Here is a 20,177-nt window from a genome sequence, read left to right as displayed (position 1 = left end):
ACTTCAATACTTCTAACTGAGTGCTGCATTCTTCAGGTCTCACTGCTCCCTCCTATAGAGTAAGGAAACCGCTAAAGAGTGACCCAGACATTTACAGATTATGAACAGAGCTTAGACTATCTAATGAACATCTGGCACCACAAATCATCTATCAAAAAGTTGTAGAATAGCACAACACTCCCCAACCAATACCGTTGAAGTAAACAGTCGTCCAAAATATGCTGAATAAAAACCTTGCATGGCCACATCAGCCATTTTACAATAAAATCAACAAATGAGTGGCCTAGGGAAACCCAATTATGGATCCTTCATGGATATAGTGGAGTACTCAGTTTCTCTGGTGAGGGAACAAGTAAGACGTCCCAATATTCATATTCTGAGAGCGAAAGGCAGGATTACTTATTAAAGGGTCCATAGCATGTATGCATGTTTGTGTTAGGGTGACAGGTGTTGTATTACTTTTTGTGGAAATTGGGCATATTTTGCTGTGAAAGTGGTTTATTCTGTGTGTGTTTTTGTGTGTGTGAAACTGAGTGCATGAGAGTTCAGGAACTTGGATGGAGTTATCATACCTCTTTTGACAGCGAACCTATCAGTGAGTCAAAATGGAGTGATTATGTGTCTCTTTCCTATGTCCTATAACAGCGACCAGTGCATTGCATTACCCCTATGAGACCTGCGACATTGACCAGCATTGGGTATGTTGATCCGCTTTCGCTTCCAGGTGCAATAAGAGATGTTTGTCTTATATTTCAGTCTCTATTATAGCTTATACGAATGATCAGAGTTGATGGTCATATACGTAACTCCCCAATGTGTCTCATGAAATATAACCATCTTGTAGGGTCTCGTACCTTTTTTCCCCGGAACTCGATTCATGGCTTCATAGATGAGTTTGCAAACTTTGAGCAGCTGGATGACCTTCTCCTTCGGGGTGTAGAGTGAGTGCATCAACTGTAGCTTCAGGAGAATTTTTTCCATCACTACCTCATCGGGCACCCCTGCTGTGACTCCCAGCTGTGGCAGGCTCTGCGCCTTCATCTTCTTCTGGTTCTCCCGAAGCTTCTTCAGGCTTCCATCCCTAGTGTGGAACTCCAGGAGCTGGGAGTAGATGGCACCCTTCAGGGGTTTCAAGAGGCACTTGGCTAAAGCATTCTCAATGATGCTGTCTGTAGAAGAGAGGTGATGGGTGGTGAGACACAGGTAACACATCAACACAGGAATTAATTGTTTTTATTCTCTCTGTTAAGGCCAGATAGGGAAGGGCGATCGAAATTTAGGAAACAGATCTGAAATATCTGAATGAAAATCAGTACAACTTTTTATACTTTATATGTAGGTGTTCATTTTGCCATTTCGGGGTACATTTCGTAGCTTAATCATATTTCCTGCAGCTTAATCATACATTTGCAACTAAGTTAGCAAAATGCAAAAGGAAAATTGCCAAAATGTCTAATACTCCTTGAGGGCTTATTTAGCAGACCTGGGCTTCTCCGAGACTGTACATTTGCTCCCTTGCCGCTCAGGCTGTTAGGACCAGCTAGTGCTTCATGATCTCAAAGCAATTAAATAACATTGTGTTCTCCACATCAAAAAACGTTCACATTATTCATCATCTTACAAGGAGTTGGGCTCCAATAACCAGTCTCAGGCATTCTATTGACTGCTTGTTTTCCTGATGTACAGTAGAGTTAAATTCAAGGTGCGACATTGAAAATACTTACCTGATAATTAACACACTACAGCTGGGTTCTCTTCTTAAGAAACACTTCTACAAAATAATTAAAACTGAAAACAAAATCTAAAAGGGGAGGCCAAAAAGAATGTAATTCAAGTTTTTGAACAAAGATTTCTAATTTTCTTGTGAAGTTATAGAACAGGCACTGCTATTGTAACCACTGGTTATGTAATAAGAAGTATGTAGGTTAATTGTATGTACGTGCCATATTTGGATAGGATAAAAGCTGCCTAAGAATAATGTATTCTAGGGCTGCACCTAAAACCCATTCAGCACTGTCCATTTTTTAAATTGTCTTCTGGGCCCATAGCTAGTCTTGGGAGATCAAAAGGCAAATTTGACGCCCTGCCAGAACCCTTTTACGAGCTCCCCATTCTAAGCTTAAACTCCATCTCTATCAGGCAAGTGCAGACTTCACTCAAATTCTTCTCAGTCAAGAGTATTGCACCCCATATGAGCTTTCTTAGCTGTCCCAGGCATGGGTGTACGGACTACTTTATGTCATTTAAAATTGGATTCTTCTAATAAACCAACAATAGTGAAATAAGCCAGAAAAAGGCCCCAAACATGAAGGGTAAACCTATGCAAGTCCTCCATGACAGTCATACAGCAGGCCAATGCACAACCACAAAATCTGTCTCTAGTGAAAATTCTTTGTGTATGAAGATGCTCTCTGGTCCACGCTCTCTCCAAGTGGAAGCAGAGTTGGGCTTTGTATTTTTTTTATCATCATATCACCAAAAAAGCATCTGCAATTCTTATAAGGCCGCCCTTCTGAACCTGTGCACCCCACGGCCACTGCATTAGCTTTGATCTGCAAACCAGTCCAGACCCACATCTTTGGTGGTGCCTTGGTGTAATCATTGGACCATGGGGGGGTATTTGAGTCCCAAGTCTCTACACCCCGATGTAAAGTCCAGCCAGATATTAGAGCAATTCTCCTTCACTCCTCCCAGATCCAATTGGGCCATTTTGGTAGCTGATTTTACCCAATCTTCCAACCTTGGGGGAAGGGGATCTCCCCATATTTACAAATTTCACTCTGGGCTACCAGAACAAGATCTATGTGAGAGCTTCAGCTTCTTGCTGATCGTGCCATCTTCGCCAAATAAAACATGCGCCACATTCAGGGTGACTTCCATGCCAAAAATCCCACAGAGGGCGTTCTCGATTCCACTCCAGTAAACTCTCAGCTTTGGGCATTCATAAAAGATGCGGAGATCGTTGGCTCATATAAAGTCACATCTTGGACACTTGGGGCGGGGGGAATGGGGCAAATTTTGCTATCTTGGCAGGAGTCCATAACAACTGATTGATAGTGAAGAAATTATTCTTTTTCAAATTAGCTGGCTTTACAAATTTATATAGGAGCTTCAACGAGCGTTCACACACCACTTCAGTATCACACTCAACGAGAACCTCATTCCATACTGAGTGTTGCGGCAAACACTCCTTCTCGTCTGCCTCCAAAAGCTTCTCTTACCATTTAGAAATTTCCTTACTCTTGAAATTTACATCTTGAAGAAATTGCTCCAGCTCCCAATCACCACAGGTTTCTTTCTTCTCAGACATAAACCATGATACTAGTTGCATATATTTAAATCTAGAGAGGTCACTTCCAATATTTGCTCTTAAAACTTCCCAGGGAAGGACCCCCCCGATGTTATCAGGTCTGATCATTTTTTAATTCTCCGCCTTTCTGATTGGTATGCTTAGGCTATCTTTAAGGCATAACGGGGTCCCAGGAGATTCCCAAATTGGGGAAAAGTCAGAGTAATAACCTAACCCCCATCTACTCCTCACCCTATACCATAAGCAAAGGGCGGACATCAGTACTTTTAGACGTACTTTTTGGAAGTATCTAGGTGCCCCAAATTTACACAAAAAACCATCTCCACCATCCTGCCTTGTCATTTCACCCAAAAGTCTTCCCCAAGTTGAATCATCTGGCTTCCCAAGCAACATCCGAATGTTCTTGAATTGGAAGGCTGCACAGTACCAATTAATATCAGGGAGGGCCAATCCTCCTTTGACAAGCCTTCGCCTAAGTTTCTTCCAGGTCAACCTTGCACCCTTGTATGCCCAGATAAAACTTACAATCTTCCCCTGAATTTCACTAATGTCCAACTTTGGAAAATCAAGGGGGATAGCATTAAACAGGTAAGTTAATTTGGGGAGTATAACCATTTTGACTAGGTTAACCCTTCCGTAGATTGTTAAAGGGAGGTTTTTTCACCTTGCAAATAATTGATCTATTTCTTTTATAACCCTATTTAGATTAATCTGTGGGATCTTCTCACTGTCTATAACGATTATAATTCCCAAATATTTAAAATCTTGACTTGTTCTACCCTCCCAGTTTTGAATGTTCCAACACATCACCTCGGTTTTAGAGGTGTTGGCTAAATAGCCTAAGAAGGAACCAAACTCTTCTAACAGAGTTTCAACCCTTGGTATTGCCACAGCTGGGTTAGCAGTATATAGCAGCAAATCGTCTGCATTTAAGGCAACCTTGCTGCTATAATGGTGGGAGTTAAAGGGAGTTATTGAGGTGTCTGCTCTTATTGCCTGCGCTAAGGGTTCTATGTAGATATTGAACAACAGGGGCGAGAGGGGGCAGCCCTGTCTCGTGCCTCTCAGTATGTTGAAACCAGATGTTAAAATCCCGTTCAGCAGTATCTTGGCGGAAGCCCCCGATAGCATTTTTCTAAAGACTGAATAAAGATAGAACTGAAGCCCATTATTCTGAACATTTCCCACAGGAATACACAGCACACTCTATCAAACGCCTTGGCAGCATCAAGTGCCACCACAGCCAAGGGTTCGGATCAAGCTATTGCCAGATCTATATTGCCAATGAGTTGCTGTGTCTGTTCTTGGATATACCTCTTAGGGTTAAACCCTTTCTGGTCTGAGATTTTACCTTCCAACGTTTTTAGAGCTCGTGTTTCTTCTCTATTTTTGGTACATATAAGAATATGCAGAAAACCCCTCAAATATGCCTTAAAGGCATCCCAAACATAATCGGGAGCCGTAGATCCGATATTTATAGTAAAATAGTCAAGGGATGCATGTTTGAGCCCTACAACTATCTCTGGATCCACCAACATGAATCTTTTGAGTGTCCATCTTGGTCTTGATATGTACCTACTCCCCGCTAAGGAAAAATGCAACAGGAGAATGGTCTGATATATGACTTGGCTGAACGCTGATTGACGTCATATCATCTATAATAGATCTATCTGTCAGGACATAGTCTATTCTTGAGAAATGTCCATGTTTCTTGCTATGGAAGGTGAAACCCTGTGTGTTACCCTCCATACATCAGAAAGCTCCAGATCGTGCATCATATTATTTAGAGCCTGACGGACCAGTGGCGCCCCTACAAAACAACTCTGATTCGATCTATCCAACAGGGGGTCAAGCAACACATTAAAGTCCCCCCCGATTATTATAGGAATAGCAACTTCCATCAGATACCATTGTAGTTTACATAGATGTGTGGGGTCGTCGATGTTCGGACCATAGAAGGATATGTATGCTAACTCTGTTCCGCCAAAATCTAGTTTAGCTATAATCCATCTCCCGGTTTGGTCTGTCTTAAAAGATTTTATCGCACAATCCGCCCCCTATTTGATCAAATAGCGACCCCTTTACAATGGACAGTCTGCTCTGATGTGCAAAAGTATTTTAACCAGGGATACCGCGGAAAGATGGTGCGGCTCTCTAGGAGATTCAAATGAGTCTCCTGGATAAGACATGTCTGAGCTGAACTCTGCTCTAGGTATGTCATGGCTAGCCTCTGTCTATGCAGACATCTTAGACCATTAACATTCAACGAGATAAATTTTAGATCTCTAGCTCCCATTAGAAAAGATCATCCATCAAAGGGCCCATCTAATTATAGCTATAGCTAACGAAAACGACACAGAGCTGGCTAGCTGATATAAAAAATGTGATTGAGGATTATTGTTTGATTTTCTTCCACTGCTCCTTACCCCGTGTTCCCCCACCACTCCCCCCCTCCTCCCCACCCACGTGCCCCTATAGTCTCCCCAACCCTCCGGGGAGCCCTCCCTACTATACTAGGCTTAAAGCCTAAGGGGCTTCAATCCCCCGGGCAAGGATAACTTGTTTCCTTCAACGTTTTCCTTTCCCTGGACTCTCCAACCTCCCTCGCTCCCACCTCACCCCGCCCCTATACACCCGCTTTCTTCTTAATATCAGTTAGTAAATCATCTACCTCCTCTACTGAATGGTGAACATACATGTGGTTATTCCACATAATGTGAAGTGACGCTGGAAACTTCATTGCCCCAAGCTTGTTCAGCTCCTCCATCCGTTTGCCTATCTCCCATTGTTTCTGAGCAGTAGCATGGCACACTTCTGATCTAATAGAAAAAGTGAAAGAGCCTGACGTTAGGGTGCCTTCCTTAAGTGCCGTTGATAGAATTATCTCTTTTGCAGTGTAGGTGAGAAAATTTATCAGGATTTTCCTGGGCTTCTGTTTTGCAGGGTGTCTTTTGTAGGGGTCCAATGGACCCGTTGTATCTCTGTGGATAAATCTATATTTGGAGAATTTTTTAGGACTGTGTCTTTTAATAACGAGATCACAAACCCCCTGATGTCGGTGCCTTCAAGAGCTTCAGCAACATTGATCAATCTCAGATTATTCCTCCTGGAATGGTTCTCGAGACGCTCAAGATCATCTCTCATTTCTCTGTTTTGTCTCGTTAGTCTAGCCATTTCTACCGCAGATGTATCGAGTGCCTCTTTAATCTTCGGGATCTCCTGCTCCAGAGTATCTGTTCTTAAAGATACTTCCTCCAGTTTCTGGGCTAACACTGCGCAGGAGGCCTGAATTCCCACTTGGTTGGTTTCGGTGACTGTAAATCTATTCCCCATCTCCACCTTGAGAGCTAGAAGAATATCTGCCAGAGAATCTGAGCTTGCCTTGGGGGTATGATGCGGAGACTATGCAAGTTGTGCTATTTCTGGGTGGGCGTCTGGCTGAGCATCTTGTGACTCCAGCACACTGAAGCGATTTGAAACAGAGATTGCGGAATGGACGAGTATTTGAGGGCTACTAGAATCCTCAAGCGGCGTCTCAGACAAGTGAGTAGGGACCGGGTAGGAAGAGAAGGATTGTGAATCTTCCACCGGCATAGTCTGAGGCTGGCTCAACTCCATCTTGCTTGTAGCTGGGAGAGGGCTCCTTCTATAGTAAGAGCTGTAGTTGAAGCTGGAGTGGCGAGAACTTTATAGTAAGACTTTAAGGAGGGTGTGATCTTCACTCTTGATACCGATACTTTTTCCCCCCTACCTCTCCCTCTGGATCTAGGGCTCTTGGCACTTGCAGATAGCTCTATTCTTGCTACTTTTTCCTTCACCTTCTCCTTCTCCTCGCCTCTTCTGTTTTAGTGCCTCGAGTGATCTGAGTCTTTTCCGGCAATTAATGCTGTTTAAAGAGGGAGGGCCTTGAGTAGTAGTATCAGTAAGAGGTAACAATTGTGTGGCCCTTGTACGAAGTGTGTATCTGTCAAATCTTATCTGCTGGCCCTCACTCCTCTCCATAAGATGAAAACCTCCCCCTCCTCCTAACTTTCCCGCGCACAGAATTCCTCCTAAGCCTTTTCCATCAGCCACAGGAGTCACACTCTGCCGAATATGGCCTGGACCAAGCAGGGGAAGGGTCCCGGAGTGCGCAATATTATTAGCCCTACTTTCCTCTTGGGCAGCCTTACCTCCGTTTTGCCATAGCAAAGTCGAGTCTTAGCTCTCGGCTTCCCACCTTGAGGTCTTCCCCACCTTCATGTTCCACAAAGCGTGTCCCGGCACCTCCGTAGCGCAATCACCAGTGCTGACTCTGCGTCTCAGAGCCCAGGCCTGGAAACACATAGCTCGGCTGAGACGCCACTCCCAAGCTGCGCCCTCCCATCGCGGGGCTCAGAGTGTTAAGATAGCTTCCTGGGGCTCTGGGGCCATCCGCCTGTCAATTCCGATTTTCGGAGGTTAGAAGCAGCAGGAACAGAAGCAGGAAAGCGAGGTACGAAGGTATTGCTGGGGGAAAGAGGGGATGGGGGGCCAGGGATACAAAGTAGTCAGCTAGCACATGAGATGCGGGAGGCCCCTTAGAAAGACCAGGGATCACATCGCCCGACTGGGACTGTTGACCAGCAGCCGCTTAGCTGACAGCCGCCATGTTCCCCAGAGTTGGGCTTTGTAAACCTAAATGCCCCTTGCACCTGTTCTGACATGTCAGGTGGCAACATACACTCAATATTACATGTGGTGCTTTGGTATTCTCCAATTACTCTCTGCTGCATTGCACTTTGTTTTTTTACTCACTGTGCCACTACAGACAACGGCCAACAGGGCTTTAGGGGGGCTGGTCTCTTGGGTCTCAGACGCGGTACTAACTAAAAGCTAATATTGAAACAGATCCTTATTGGGCCCTATAAATATGTCCTTATCTTTACAGTCAAAAACACTGCCACATTTCGGGACAATGAACGTAAAACTTGTTAAGGTAATCAAAGTTAACGATTTAGTTCCTGTTTATATTTCACATGTTTTACTTCATCTTTTGCGCCCTAAGTGTGTTTGATGTTTCTTGGATGTAATGTTTCTGTAGGTTTTTTTTAAGCATATTACTCTCCTATAGTACATACTTTGAACTGGGTCGCATCCATGTGTTTATAATGGGCCAAGAGTGGGACTTGGAGCCGGAGGCAATGCAAGTCTTATACAGTAGCTGTCACTGGGACTAAAGGTGTTCAGAATACATGGTCACTCAGACCTGGGCCTACCTGCAGAGCTCAGGGAGCAATGGCCATGTATGTCAGTTGCAACTGTGATTCTATGCACAAGTGTGTGAATGAGATATACCGCTGTCAAAATACTGACTTGTATATAAAAGTAAATGCTTTGCTTAAAGGTGAGAGGGTGCTTTGTGTGTTTGGGGGTGGTGAAGTGATGGAGATGTGAGGATGTACATGTGAGGGTCTAACAGACACTATAGAGGTATGTGATGTGAAGGGAATAACAGGAGTGACAGAGACACTCTGGAGACCACTACCAGTTCCACAGACCTTAGTAATGTCTAATCCACTGCCTGATAATGTTAGAACTGGAACTCACATTCAGTATACAGTGCTGTGGTTCCAAGAGGGAGGTATTTATCCTATAACAGGGATGTTAGCTCAGTTAGTAAAACCATGGACTTTACTGGCATTACCCCCCGTTCCTTGCAAGAAGCAAACAGCTTTGCCTTTACAGTTTAAGACCCTGTTAGATATATGGTAATAGGCAACTAAAAGAGATGGGGATGAGTTAATTTTTATGTAGCAGCTGATTGCCTGGCGCTCTGGGATTAGCCCAACGATACCATACTTTTTGTGGTTCAAAATATTTTATTGAATTTATGATAAAACATAGACCACACAAAAAAAGAGCACTGATAGGGTACATAGCAATTTACAATATTTCATAAATATAATGCATTGTACCTATATATCGATAACTACAATGTAATCGAAATTAAAATTAAAAATAAAAGGTGGGGGGGCAACAGCTAGTTTTATCAAGTATATTATAACAGAGCTACATAATAAAATCTAAGAAACTTTACTTATTATATAATGTAAAATATTAATGATATGGCGCTATATAATTGTCAATTGGTTTCCAAAACAACTAATAAGATGTGTTGTGAACTTGTGAACAACACCCAACATATTCAAATCAGCTCCTTTTCTGGTGATATGATATGATATGACCACCACATATGAAGTGACAATAATGAAGCGTTTTCCCAATTGGCAGTAACTGATTTTAGAGCAGCAGATAGAAAGAGCTTGTTGTTAGAATATGACAGTTTAGTGGAAAGTAAAATCGATTTACAAATCAACATATTATATGAGAGTTTACCCGATAAATGAAATTGTTTTATAGTAACATCCCAAACCTCATTCCAAAACACAGTATTACATTCGAAAAGCATAACCTGGAACCAATTTACAGTGCCAACAATGAGGTGAATTTAATAGTTTTGCATTATACATTTTTAACGGAGTCCATAAACAAATAAACGACTTGAGAAATTCCATAAAGAAGAAATAAAATTAATGTTATTTTTGACAAAATTATTAAATTTTTTATAATACAATGAAACAGCATGAGAGGAAGTAGCTATTGTTTGAATATACTTCTCTAAATCCGATACGTTTTCCATTGGAAAATTGCTGAGAAATTAATCAAGAATAGAATTACATAAAAATTTGTATTTAGAAATATCCGATTGAGGTAAGATACATTTTTGTTGCAGTTCTTCAAAAGATTAAAAAAAAAGTATTATTACGATATATATCTTTTAAATAAAAAATACCTGCTTTTAGGCAAGATTGCCAATATTTCGATTAAGTTTAATAACAGGACTATAGCATAAGGATATATTTAGGGTATAAGAAATAGGTGTTTGAAAAATACAATCTAAATCTTGCAATATTAATTTTGTAGATTTTAGTATTGCAGATCTTCGTATTAAAAAGTTAGATGAGGACATGGTTATTAAAATAGACAACGATACGATAAATACTTTGTTTATTTAGACCTTGGTCTTTAAACAGTGATGACCAGTTAAAATGACAGTTAAAAATGACAATTCAACAGTACAGATTTATACCTTCTCAACGTTAAAAGTTAATAAAATTTTCAGAGTGGAGTACAAAAGTAATTTTTCTATACAAATCAACTGCAGCATTTATGGACATTATACATAATTTAAAAAAAACTCAATTTAAAATAGTACGCAATTCATCCATTTTTAAGAAGGTTTATATTAACCTTGTTTAAAATTTAAGACAGTTTAAAATTTCTGGAAATTACAGCTAATTCTCTTTTAGATAACTTTTAATTCCCTTCATATAGTTGCCTAATGCAATCGCGATTTCGAGGTTAGGCATTTCTGTAATTAACTCCACCGCCTGTGTCCGTAACTTTATGCCATATTTTAGAAACATTGGACGGAGACATAATTTACGCTGCTCTAATAAAGTTGCACAATCTAACACAATATGTAATATATCGCCTTTTGTTCCCAAAGTACATTTACAATGACCTTCATGACCTAACATTTTTCTTTTTGATTCTTCATTTATCAACCAGGGATTTATACCGGTTCTCAGTCTTAAGATTTCCTGTCTATACCAATGATTTGGTAATAAATCCAAGTAAGGGAACCAATTTTTATTTAACCATGAATCTCTCATAAATTGCACAGATTTTTTCTTTGCCAGATACTCCATATCTGCACTTCTAGAGACTTCTTGTCCGTACTTACTAAGATCACTTTTAGTGAATTCTACATCCAAGGAATCTTGACCAATTTTCACCTTTAAATTCTTACAGGCTAATCGTATTTTCTTCCTATTCTCTTTAGCCCATTTTAGATTACTGTTTTGAATTTCTTTTCTACACCATTGGGATACTTTCTGGCCTCTCTCTATATCCAGGCGTTTCCAGAATCTGATTAAGGCCGTTTGTGCCTGTACCCTCCAAGCAATTGTACCTAACTCAATTCTTATTGCTTGGATCATCGCCGAATGTGGTAATGACATTAATGTTTTTAGGCATTTCCCTTCCTCTAGATCCCAATCACATTTGCCACTCAAGTGGAGAACTTCCGCTCCATAGAGTACTTGTGGGGGTATCATTGCGCTGAAGGCCTTTAACAGCGGTCTGTGCGACATGTTTCCATAATCTCAATTAAATTTTTCAGGCCACAGATCGATGTAAAGGCCTTCGCCTTCTGGGCCTCTATATGGGTGTACCACTTCAGAGACCTGTCAAACCACATCCCAAGGTAGCGATATTCATTCACTGTTTCTAGTTTCAGGTCTCCTAAAAACCAATTAAATCGAATTTCTTTTTTCCCAAAGCTTCAAATTTTTGTCTTTTCCATATTTACTGTTAAAAATTTCCTTTTACAGTATTCATTAAAGGCACTTAACTTTCTTTGAAGACCTATTTCAGTCTGGTCTAATATTACCAGATCATCTGCATATAGTAGACAGGACACTTTATTTCTATTCATTCTCGGGCTTGCGCTTCCTTCGACCTCTAGGGTTGCTGGTAAATCTGCTAGAAATATGGAAAATAGCAAAGGGGCCAACACACAGCCCTGTCTAAGGCCATTCTCAATTGCTATTTTTTGTGTCAATGCCCCTTCTATGTCTCTAATTACTTGTGCCCAGTTTCCACTATGCAGCTCTTTTATTATCACAAGTAAACTTTTAGGGATCTTTTTGTTTACAAGGGTTTCCCAGAGGCATTCTCTGTCAACTGAGTCAAATGCTGCTCGAAAATCAACAAAACAGCAGCACAGCTTACCATTTTGTTCTATTGACTTGCGTGCTACTGCCCACAGTGCAAAGCAGTGATCAACCGTAGAGTGGCCTTCTTTGAAGCCACCCTGTTCAACTGGTACAATTGAAAACTCCTCTACCCAGTCCTTTAGTCTATTTAAAATTATTTTTGAAAAGACTTTTTCTCCTATATCTAGCAGGTTGATCAGCCTATAGTTTTGTGGTGCATTCATATTGCCTTTTTTATGGACTGGCCTTATTACCGCTCCCTTCCAATTCTTTGGTATTTTCCCTACCGTTAAAATTTCCAGAAATATACGAGAAAAGAATCTCGCCCACCACTTCATCTGTGACTTTATTATTATTGCTGGAAGGTTGTCTGGACCTGCTGCTCTTGTTAATTTTAATTTCATTATTGTATTTTCTACATTCTGTTCTGTAAAATCTGTTTTTAATTCTTCCATTATGTTGTGCCATAACTGGGGCACTTCCGCTTCTAGGCCTCTGCGAGGGCCATACAATTCTTTCAGGTACTTCTCCCATACAGCCTCGGCTATCAAGCAGTTCATTGCCCCCACTGGGTGATCGGCAGCTGCCTTCACCAGCTTCCAAAATTGTCTTATATTTTTCGATTCAATAGATTCCAGTAAATGTTCCCAACATTTATCTTTATACACCCTTTTTGCATTTGTCATTAGCTTTTTATATTCACTTTTTAATGTGTTGACATGACTTTGTCTCTTCCGGTCATACTTTTTCCTAAGGCTTCTTTTTACTTTCCTTATCTCTCTTTTTTTCTTTAGGCAATCTGCAGTAAACCATTTTGGTTGTCTAACAGGGATTTGCTGCTGATTTATTTTAACTTTTGCTAATTCAGTTCGAAGGCATTGCACCACTTGATCTATTTTTCCCTCATACCAATCCAAATTTTGACCCCCTATATCTCCCAAGATTACCTTTTGTTGAAATGATCTTAATTTTTCTATATACTCTTCCGTTAATCTAGTTGTTACTCTCTTGGGATATTCAACTTGTTGTGAGATTACTTTATCTCGAACTTTCGGGGCTCCTCCTTGGATCTTCATCTGCAGGGGATTGTGATCGCTGCCTTCTTTCTGTAATATCTTAAATTCCCTTATAAGAGAGAAGTTCCAAGCAAACATAAAGACATAGTCTATTGGGCAATTTCGTGAGCCTATTTTGAATGTTTTCTCTGCTGGGCAATCTGATTCAAATCGGCCATTCAGGCAGAAAAGGCCCTTCGCCCCAAAATAATTTCCCAGCTCTTTATCCTGTCTTAATATTTCACAGGTTGGAAAGGTTGCTTGTTTTACTTCATATGCGTCCAGTATATCCCTATGCCAGAGGTCTGCCTCCTTTGGGTACAATTTATGGTTAAAATCCCCCAAAATAAAAAATATGTCAGAGTCATACTTTTCACATAAAGAATCTATATCATCTTTAAAATATACCAACTCAGTAGCATTCTTCCATTGCATATACACATTTATAATAATTATATTTTCATATTTTATGTCTACAGTCAACAGAGATAATCTACAGGCCAGGAGCCATTTACATTTTGCTTTTAGCGGGGTCACGTTATTTGTTACTTTTGTAGACAATAGGGTCATGATCCCCCCTGCAGGACGGCCGAATCTTTTTTACTTTGCCGGTCGATGGAGTTGGAGGAAACCATCGAAGGTTGGGGTTTCGTCGCATAGCCAAGTTTCTTGCAGGCAAACAATTTCCACTTTATTTGTTAGCTTAGTTATATGTTCCTGTTTTATTATATCTCCAAGGCCATTTATGTTCCATGATACGATATTAAGGCTATGCGACCCCCCTTCATCCTATTCCACCTCACTTAACCCTCCATCTTCATCCATTATATCCTTATATCTCCGAGACGGTCCTGCAGGGCTACATCTTTGGCTCCAAATATCCCAGGAGTTATCATTTACTGAATTATTAACTACTACATTCAGAGTACATCCCCCGGCCTCATTTCCCTCTAGTAACCTCACCTGTCGCTTTCCTAGACCTGCATGACAGTTTAGAAAGCTACTTCCTAGTTGGCCATTTCCCTTTAGTTCCTTCTCTGGGATTAGCCGTGTACCTTCCTGGTTTATCTCACTCGCCGCTTTCCAAATTGCCATTTTTACTAGGTCGGAGTAGACCAGTACTCTTGTAATCTCTTTTCCACTTATGTTTTCTATAAAACCCACCTGTCTCAAATCTTGTGTTCCTATTCCCCTCAGGCTAGGGCATTTAGAGAATGAGAATAGGATTGGAGACCTATTTAGAGGTTTATTCTTCCTAATTTTCTTTCCCTTGTTTTGATTTTGCTCAGGTTCAAAGTACAACCATTTGTCGCTTCCCCCCTCTGCTCCTAACTTTGGAGCTTCTATACCTACCTGCTCAATGTTTTCCCCCATTTTACCTTTTGCTTCTAATTTACCTCGTTGTGGGACAACTTTCTCTTGATTTTGATTCTTCTGATAGTTTATATTATGTCCCACATTGTTTGGATTTACTATGGGTTTTATTTTTATGGGATTAGTTTTTAGTTGAACATTTCTAAGGCTTTTACTACTCTGTTTCTTTACATGATTACTGTGACCCTTCCTCTTACTCTCCACCTTTGGGGTCATGGCAGTTATCACTTCCAGTGTGGGTATATTTGATTTTACCTCTTTCACTTTTTCCTTTATTTTTCCCATTATTGCGACATTTGTTTCTCTCTTTCTACGTAGCTTTCTTTTATAATGACCCCTAAAGTTCGTGCAGCGGTGTCTTGGGATTTCCCATCTTCTTTTTATCAGCATCGGGCGCTTAGATATATATACGTTGTTTGGTGTTCCTACTGTTTCTATGCCTTCTTTCTGTTCTTTAGGCTGGGCATCTACTACTGGTCTCATCATATGTGGCATTTGACCTCTAATTACTTGCAGCTCCTCCTCAACCTTTTCAAATAAAGCTTTTGCGTTTTCAGAACTCCATTATTCAACATTGTAACTTCCAACAGCCCCTGCATGGTTTTTTGAAGCATCAGTAGTAAGTCCATCATTGAAGAGGGAGGGGTCGTGGAAATGTCTAGGTCTTGTAGGCTAGTTCTCTCGGGATCAATTGTTCTTTCAGTTCTCGGTGTTTCTTGCTGAATTTGGTTTCTTAACTCCTTTGATTGTGAGTCAAGCAGACCGCTTATGAACTTTGTCATTAATATGGTTAAGAATATATTCACAATTCAATGTAATCGATTGTTTTATAGTATGAGAGAATAAAATACCACGATATTTAAGTTTGTCCTTTTGCCATATTCTATCATTATTGGGGAGCACATGATGGGTACAAAACACATTTTGGGGAAAAAATTCAGTCTTGTTAGTATTTAGAGTATAACCGGAAATTTGGGAATAAGTTTGAATTAGATTTAATAGGGGAAGAATGGAAGAATCAGGATTACTAATATATAATGATACATCATCGGCGTAAACTGAGGTTTTTACAGTAACATCAATGATAGTAAAATCTTTTATTTCTATGCAATATCTGACGGCAATGAGTAAAGGATCAATCGCAATGAGAAAGAGTTAAGGTCACAAGGGACAACCTTGACGAGTGCCTCTAAAAAGGAAAACCTTTTTAGACGGTTGACCATTAATGAAAAGTTTAGCAGATGGACCAGAATAAAGAGCAGAAATCATACAAATAAAGGGATGGCCAAAATTAAATGCAAATAAAGTATGAAAAAGATACTGAAAATGTACTTTGTCAAAAGCTTTTTCAGCATCTAATGCAAGGACATCAGCGGGAAGATGCAAAGATGACATCTTCAATAAAATGAAATAATAATCTACTGTTATTTACAGAATGTCTATATTTCATGAAACTGGTTTTTATCAATGTGAATAATAGTATCAAGCACAGAAGCCAATCTGATTGCAAGAATGTTTGCATAAAGCTTACAATCTTGTTTATTAAAGAAATAGGGTGGTAATTTGAAACAACAGAGGGGTCTTTATTAGGTTTTGGAAGTACCACAATCAAAGCAGCAGTAAAGGATCCTGAAGTAGATCCTGAATTACTAAAGTGAGAAAATAATTTAAGTGAATGAGGTAGTAGGTAAGGAGAACATTCTTTATACAATTCAGCTTCATATATACTCAAGAAATACAAAATAACGGCCCACACAAGTGTAATAAAACTGCTGTGTATCACCCTTAAACATCAACAACATTATATTCTATTTCTTGCATGATTTACTAGTCTCACAAAACATCAGCAAGAGCTTTAAGTACCATTATGCTCTCAGCTGCCATTTTTTGGACTGGGAATATATACAAGAATCGCCGCATCAGCAGTGGTGAGTGGTGACCTTCAAAACTGGAGGGTGGTTGAGAGGACTGAGAGCCGAACCAAGGGGGGGCAAAAAGATTTTTTTTTTATTTACAAATTTACTTACCTGTGTTTTGCTCTCCTATGTCTTTTTCTTCTTTCTTCTTGGATGCCATCAGTGCGACTGAACATCTTGGAGCCTCAGGAAACCCGCTTCTGCAAATCCCAACGATGCTTTCATGCTGTAGATGAGCAGCATGAGAGCAATGCCAGGATTGGCTGTAGCAGACTGCCTCGATGCTCGAGAAGGCACAGGAGGCTGGTGCCTGCTCCCCACCTGCTGTCTGAGACAGCTAAAGGAAGAGGTTCACACTGCACATGTCAGGCTGGTCAATCGTAAGACAGACGGCCAAAGTGACATGCGCAGTGTAAATTGGTGGAGTGAGCACCACTCCCCTGATGTCAATCAGCAGCAGTTGTCACAACCCCACTCACCTGAACACCAAGAACCGCAGGAACAGAGAGCCTCCCCACTCACCTCCAGACCAATCTTCCACACAGATTATTACAGTATGGGCAATTGGTCCAAAGGGGAAAGGGGAGATATACACACCACCCTGGTGGTAAGGGAAGGAATGAAGGTACTGGACGTGAAGTCAAATCGGGGTGTGATCAGGTGGAAGGGACACAGACAGCATCAGTAGGGTGGTCTCAGACAAGGTAAGGACAGTCCTAGGTCTGCAAGACAGAAGAGATAGATGGACTTTAAATGGGGAAAACAAAGTTGTGGGACATACACTCGAATCACGAGTACTATAACAAAAGGACGAAGAAGAGGAACACACTCACCATGGGTGTCATAAGAATGCCGCGTAGAACACAATGCAGGGGGACAGAGAGGAAGTCGGTCCAGAGGACTTAAGCGTTCTGGATAGAAACTGCGTAGAAGGGATGGGGGTGTAGTTGGGAAGGAAAAAGTACTCCAATTCACACAGTGATGCGGAACAAAGTAATGGCAACTCCTTGAGGTGCTCTTTCCGACCCACGGGAATAAAACACATAAGAACATCCCGAATTTGCATTGGAGGCGGTGCTGCCGGCTCCTGCCGTGCGCCTCAGTGAACATGGGAGTTGATCGTCGAAAGTCTTTACTGTTGCGGTAAAAGAAAACAAATTGTGGCTCCTACCGAGTTAACTAAAAGTTTTAGACGGCTCCTGGAAACTGATTATCGTCTCTGCCGCGTTAAGGAATAGTTCGAGCGGCTCCTGCCGCTGAAAGAATAGTCAAGTGGCTCCTGCCGCTTTCTAACAAAGATACTGGCGACCTCGGTCATTTTAGGGAAATGTTTTGGCAGCTCCTGCCACGATCGTTATTGAATTGCGGCTTCTATCGCGTTCAGGAAAATATAATTGCGGCTCTGGCCGTGTTTTGAAACAACACTTGCGGTACCTGCCGCGACAATGCTCGCGGCTCCTGCTGCGATAGAGAATACTCGTGGTTCCAGCCACGCTGAGGAAGGCTTGCGGCTCCTGCAGCGCTGGGGAATGCTCGCGGCACCAGCCGTGCTGGGGAAGGCTCGCGGCTCCTGCAGCGCTGGGAATGCTCGCGGCCCCAGCCGCGCTGGGGAAGGTTTGCGCCTCCTGCCGCGCTTGGGGAATGCTCGCGGTTCCAGCCACGCTGGGGAAGGCTCGCTGCTTAGATAGAGGGGCAATCTCCAGCGCCCTCTACGGAAAGAAATGCTGGGAACTCGGGAAAGAGAGGCACTCACCTGCGCCCTCTCGGGGAATGACGAGCTGGATCAGTAAAGCCAAGCACCTTTGACCGGTAGGGGAGGCTCTATTATAGCCACCCCCCCACCGTATGACATGCTGTGTCCAATACTGGTGGACAGGAAAGGAAGAAAGTTAAAAAGATAATAGATAGCCAAAAGAGTCGTACATGAGAAAACGGAGAAGTGGTAACAGCAATGCACTGCCCCCAAACACTGCTCAGGCTGGGAGCGGTGAAAAAAAAACTATTACTATTTATTTTTCACTTTTGCTATACTGGCAGCAGGGAGGGACTCTCCTCTGCCCTAATTGGGGGGGGGGGGCTGCCGCTGCACATCAGGTCAATTGAAGGACAATGCTGTGACCTGAGGAAAGGCCAGGACGCTTTCTGAATCACAACAACCTTTCAAATGGACAGAGTCCAACATTAGACAGGAAACCTTTCTTCAAAGAATAAGGCTAAAAACTGGTATTGTTTTAAACATACAATAGGCATATGTTTATTGACAAATCATAGTTTGTGCAAGTCTATGTACTAAAAATTGTAACCATACAAATGTTATCTTTAGGGAAAAAAACAAGAACTATTTGAGCAAAAAACTGCAATCTTTCTTTGTGCCAATCAATATTACCTTTCCATCCCTACTTCCCATGGACGTAATATTAATTTTCACTTGCAACTGTAAAGTCACTGTACTTATGGTAGGAATTTTAATGCTGTACTACACCTGTGGGATACATAGGCCTTTGACAAAAATGGCTTGTCTTTATGATAATTACCAGTTCCACTGATTTAGGCAGGAGTAGAGGCTGGTATCAGGGCAGAGTAAGGGGCGGGCAGGGGCGGACAAGAAAATACAAAAAAAAATAATAATAACTTGCCTGCAGCCCGCCGCTTCACAGCTCTTCTGCTCCTCTCTGGCTCTACTGCAGCACAGGCTCCAAGACTCCCTTGTGACTAATCCAAATGCTGTTCTCATGCTGCTGGCAGCATAAGAACAGCATCAGAATTAGCCTGAGCACCCTGGATTTTAATTCCCAGGGAGACTGGGAGCCTGTACCTGCTGTCTCCAACCTACAAAGCAAATCGGGTTGGAGACATCTCAGTTTGCATGTCGGTTTGGCCGTCTTAAGACGGACAGCCAAACCCACATGCACACTGACATCAGGGCCCACCACTTCCCCTCTGTGACTGACCCCACGAAGACCCCGCTACCAAGACTTGGCCCTTAGAACTTGAAAAATTAACCAATAATAAACCTGTTTTATTATCTTTTTATTTTTCTTGTTTTGAGGCTGCAGGCAGGGGGGTGCGAAGCTCCTCTATCATAGGAGAGCAGCAGCTGCTGTATATAGGCAGGAATCTGCTGCAGTCCTGGCAACACAACAGACAATTAATTAATGTTAGCACATGGTCCTGCTTTTGGAGAAGTTGCAGATAGAACCTGTTAAGATGTCAAATCCACTGGCCTGAGCAGGAAGAGAATAGCCAATAAGCAACTGACAGTTGAGCAGTGTTATGAAATGTGTGCCTTCCAGGTGCTGCTGTAGTTATTGTTGATACAGGAGTGTCCCTTGTATGGTTTTGCAAGCGTGCACACTGCCATGACCAGTTGCTCTACTGACAGAAATTAATTAATACATCTACGAATTAATTATTCATTGAGTGCAACAGATGCCCTAAAAATAGGGCATTCTGGGGTTAACGCCCACAGAGGCCGAGGTAATACGCTAGCTGTTTGAATGGAAAAAGTCAGGTTTTCAGTCGAAGCACTTCGAATGTAAAATCGGAGAGGAGAGAATTCCAGAGTTTGGCTTTCAAGAAAGAGTAGAGTCTTCTTCCAGTTCTTATTTGATTGCTAGGTGAACCTCTCAGCAGGAGCGCGTTTTTAGGTCTTGCCTGAGCCAGCACATGCGCTGCTCTGCGAGACATTTAGTAAGTGGATTTTCAAAGTGCTACCCACAAG

The 20,177-nt window shown here is 41.7% G+C and overlaps 1 protein-coding gene across 2 annotated transcripts in view; it reads right to left on the bottom strand.

Annotated features, from left to right (window-relative positions):
- Positions 1 to 20,177, bottom strand: part of RINL (Ras and Rab interactor like) — a 125,367-nt gene that overhangs the window by 21,636 nt on the left and 83,554 nt on the right. For both annotated transcript variants that reach the window (XM_085625001.1, XM_085625002.1), the window contains exon 4: positions 855 to 1,169. In XM_085625001.1, coding sequence (XP_085481127.1) covers positions 855 to 1,169 — 315 coding nt within the window. The remainder of the gene's footprint in view (positions 1 to 854; positions 1,170 to 20,177) is intronic.

The sequence above is a fragment of the Triturus cristatus genome, chromosome 9 (genome assembly GCF_964204655.1).
Source record: "Triturus cristatus chromosome 9, aTriCri1.1, whole genome shotgun sequence".
Taxonomy (NCBI): Eukaryota; Metazoa; Chordata; class Amphibia; order Caudata; family Salamandridae; genus Triturus; species Triturus cristatus.
The sequence above is the reverse complement of the archived record's forward strand: the minus strand, read 5'-3'. Positions and strand labels throughout refer to the sequence as shown.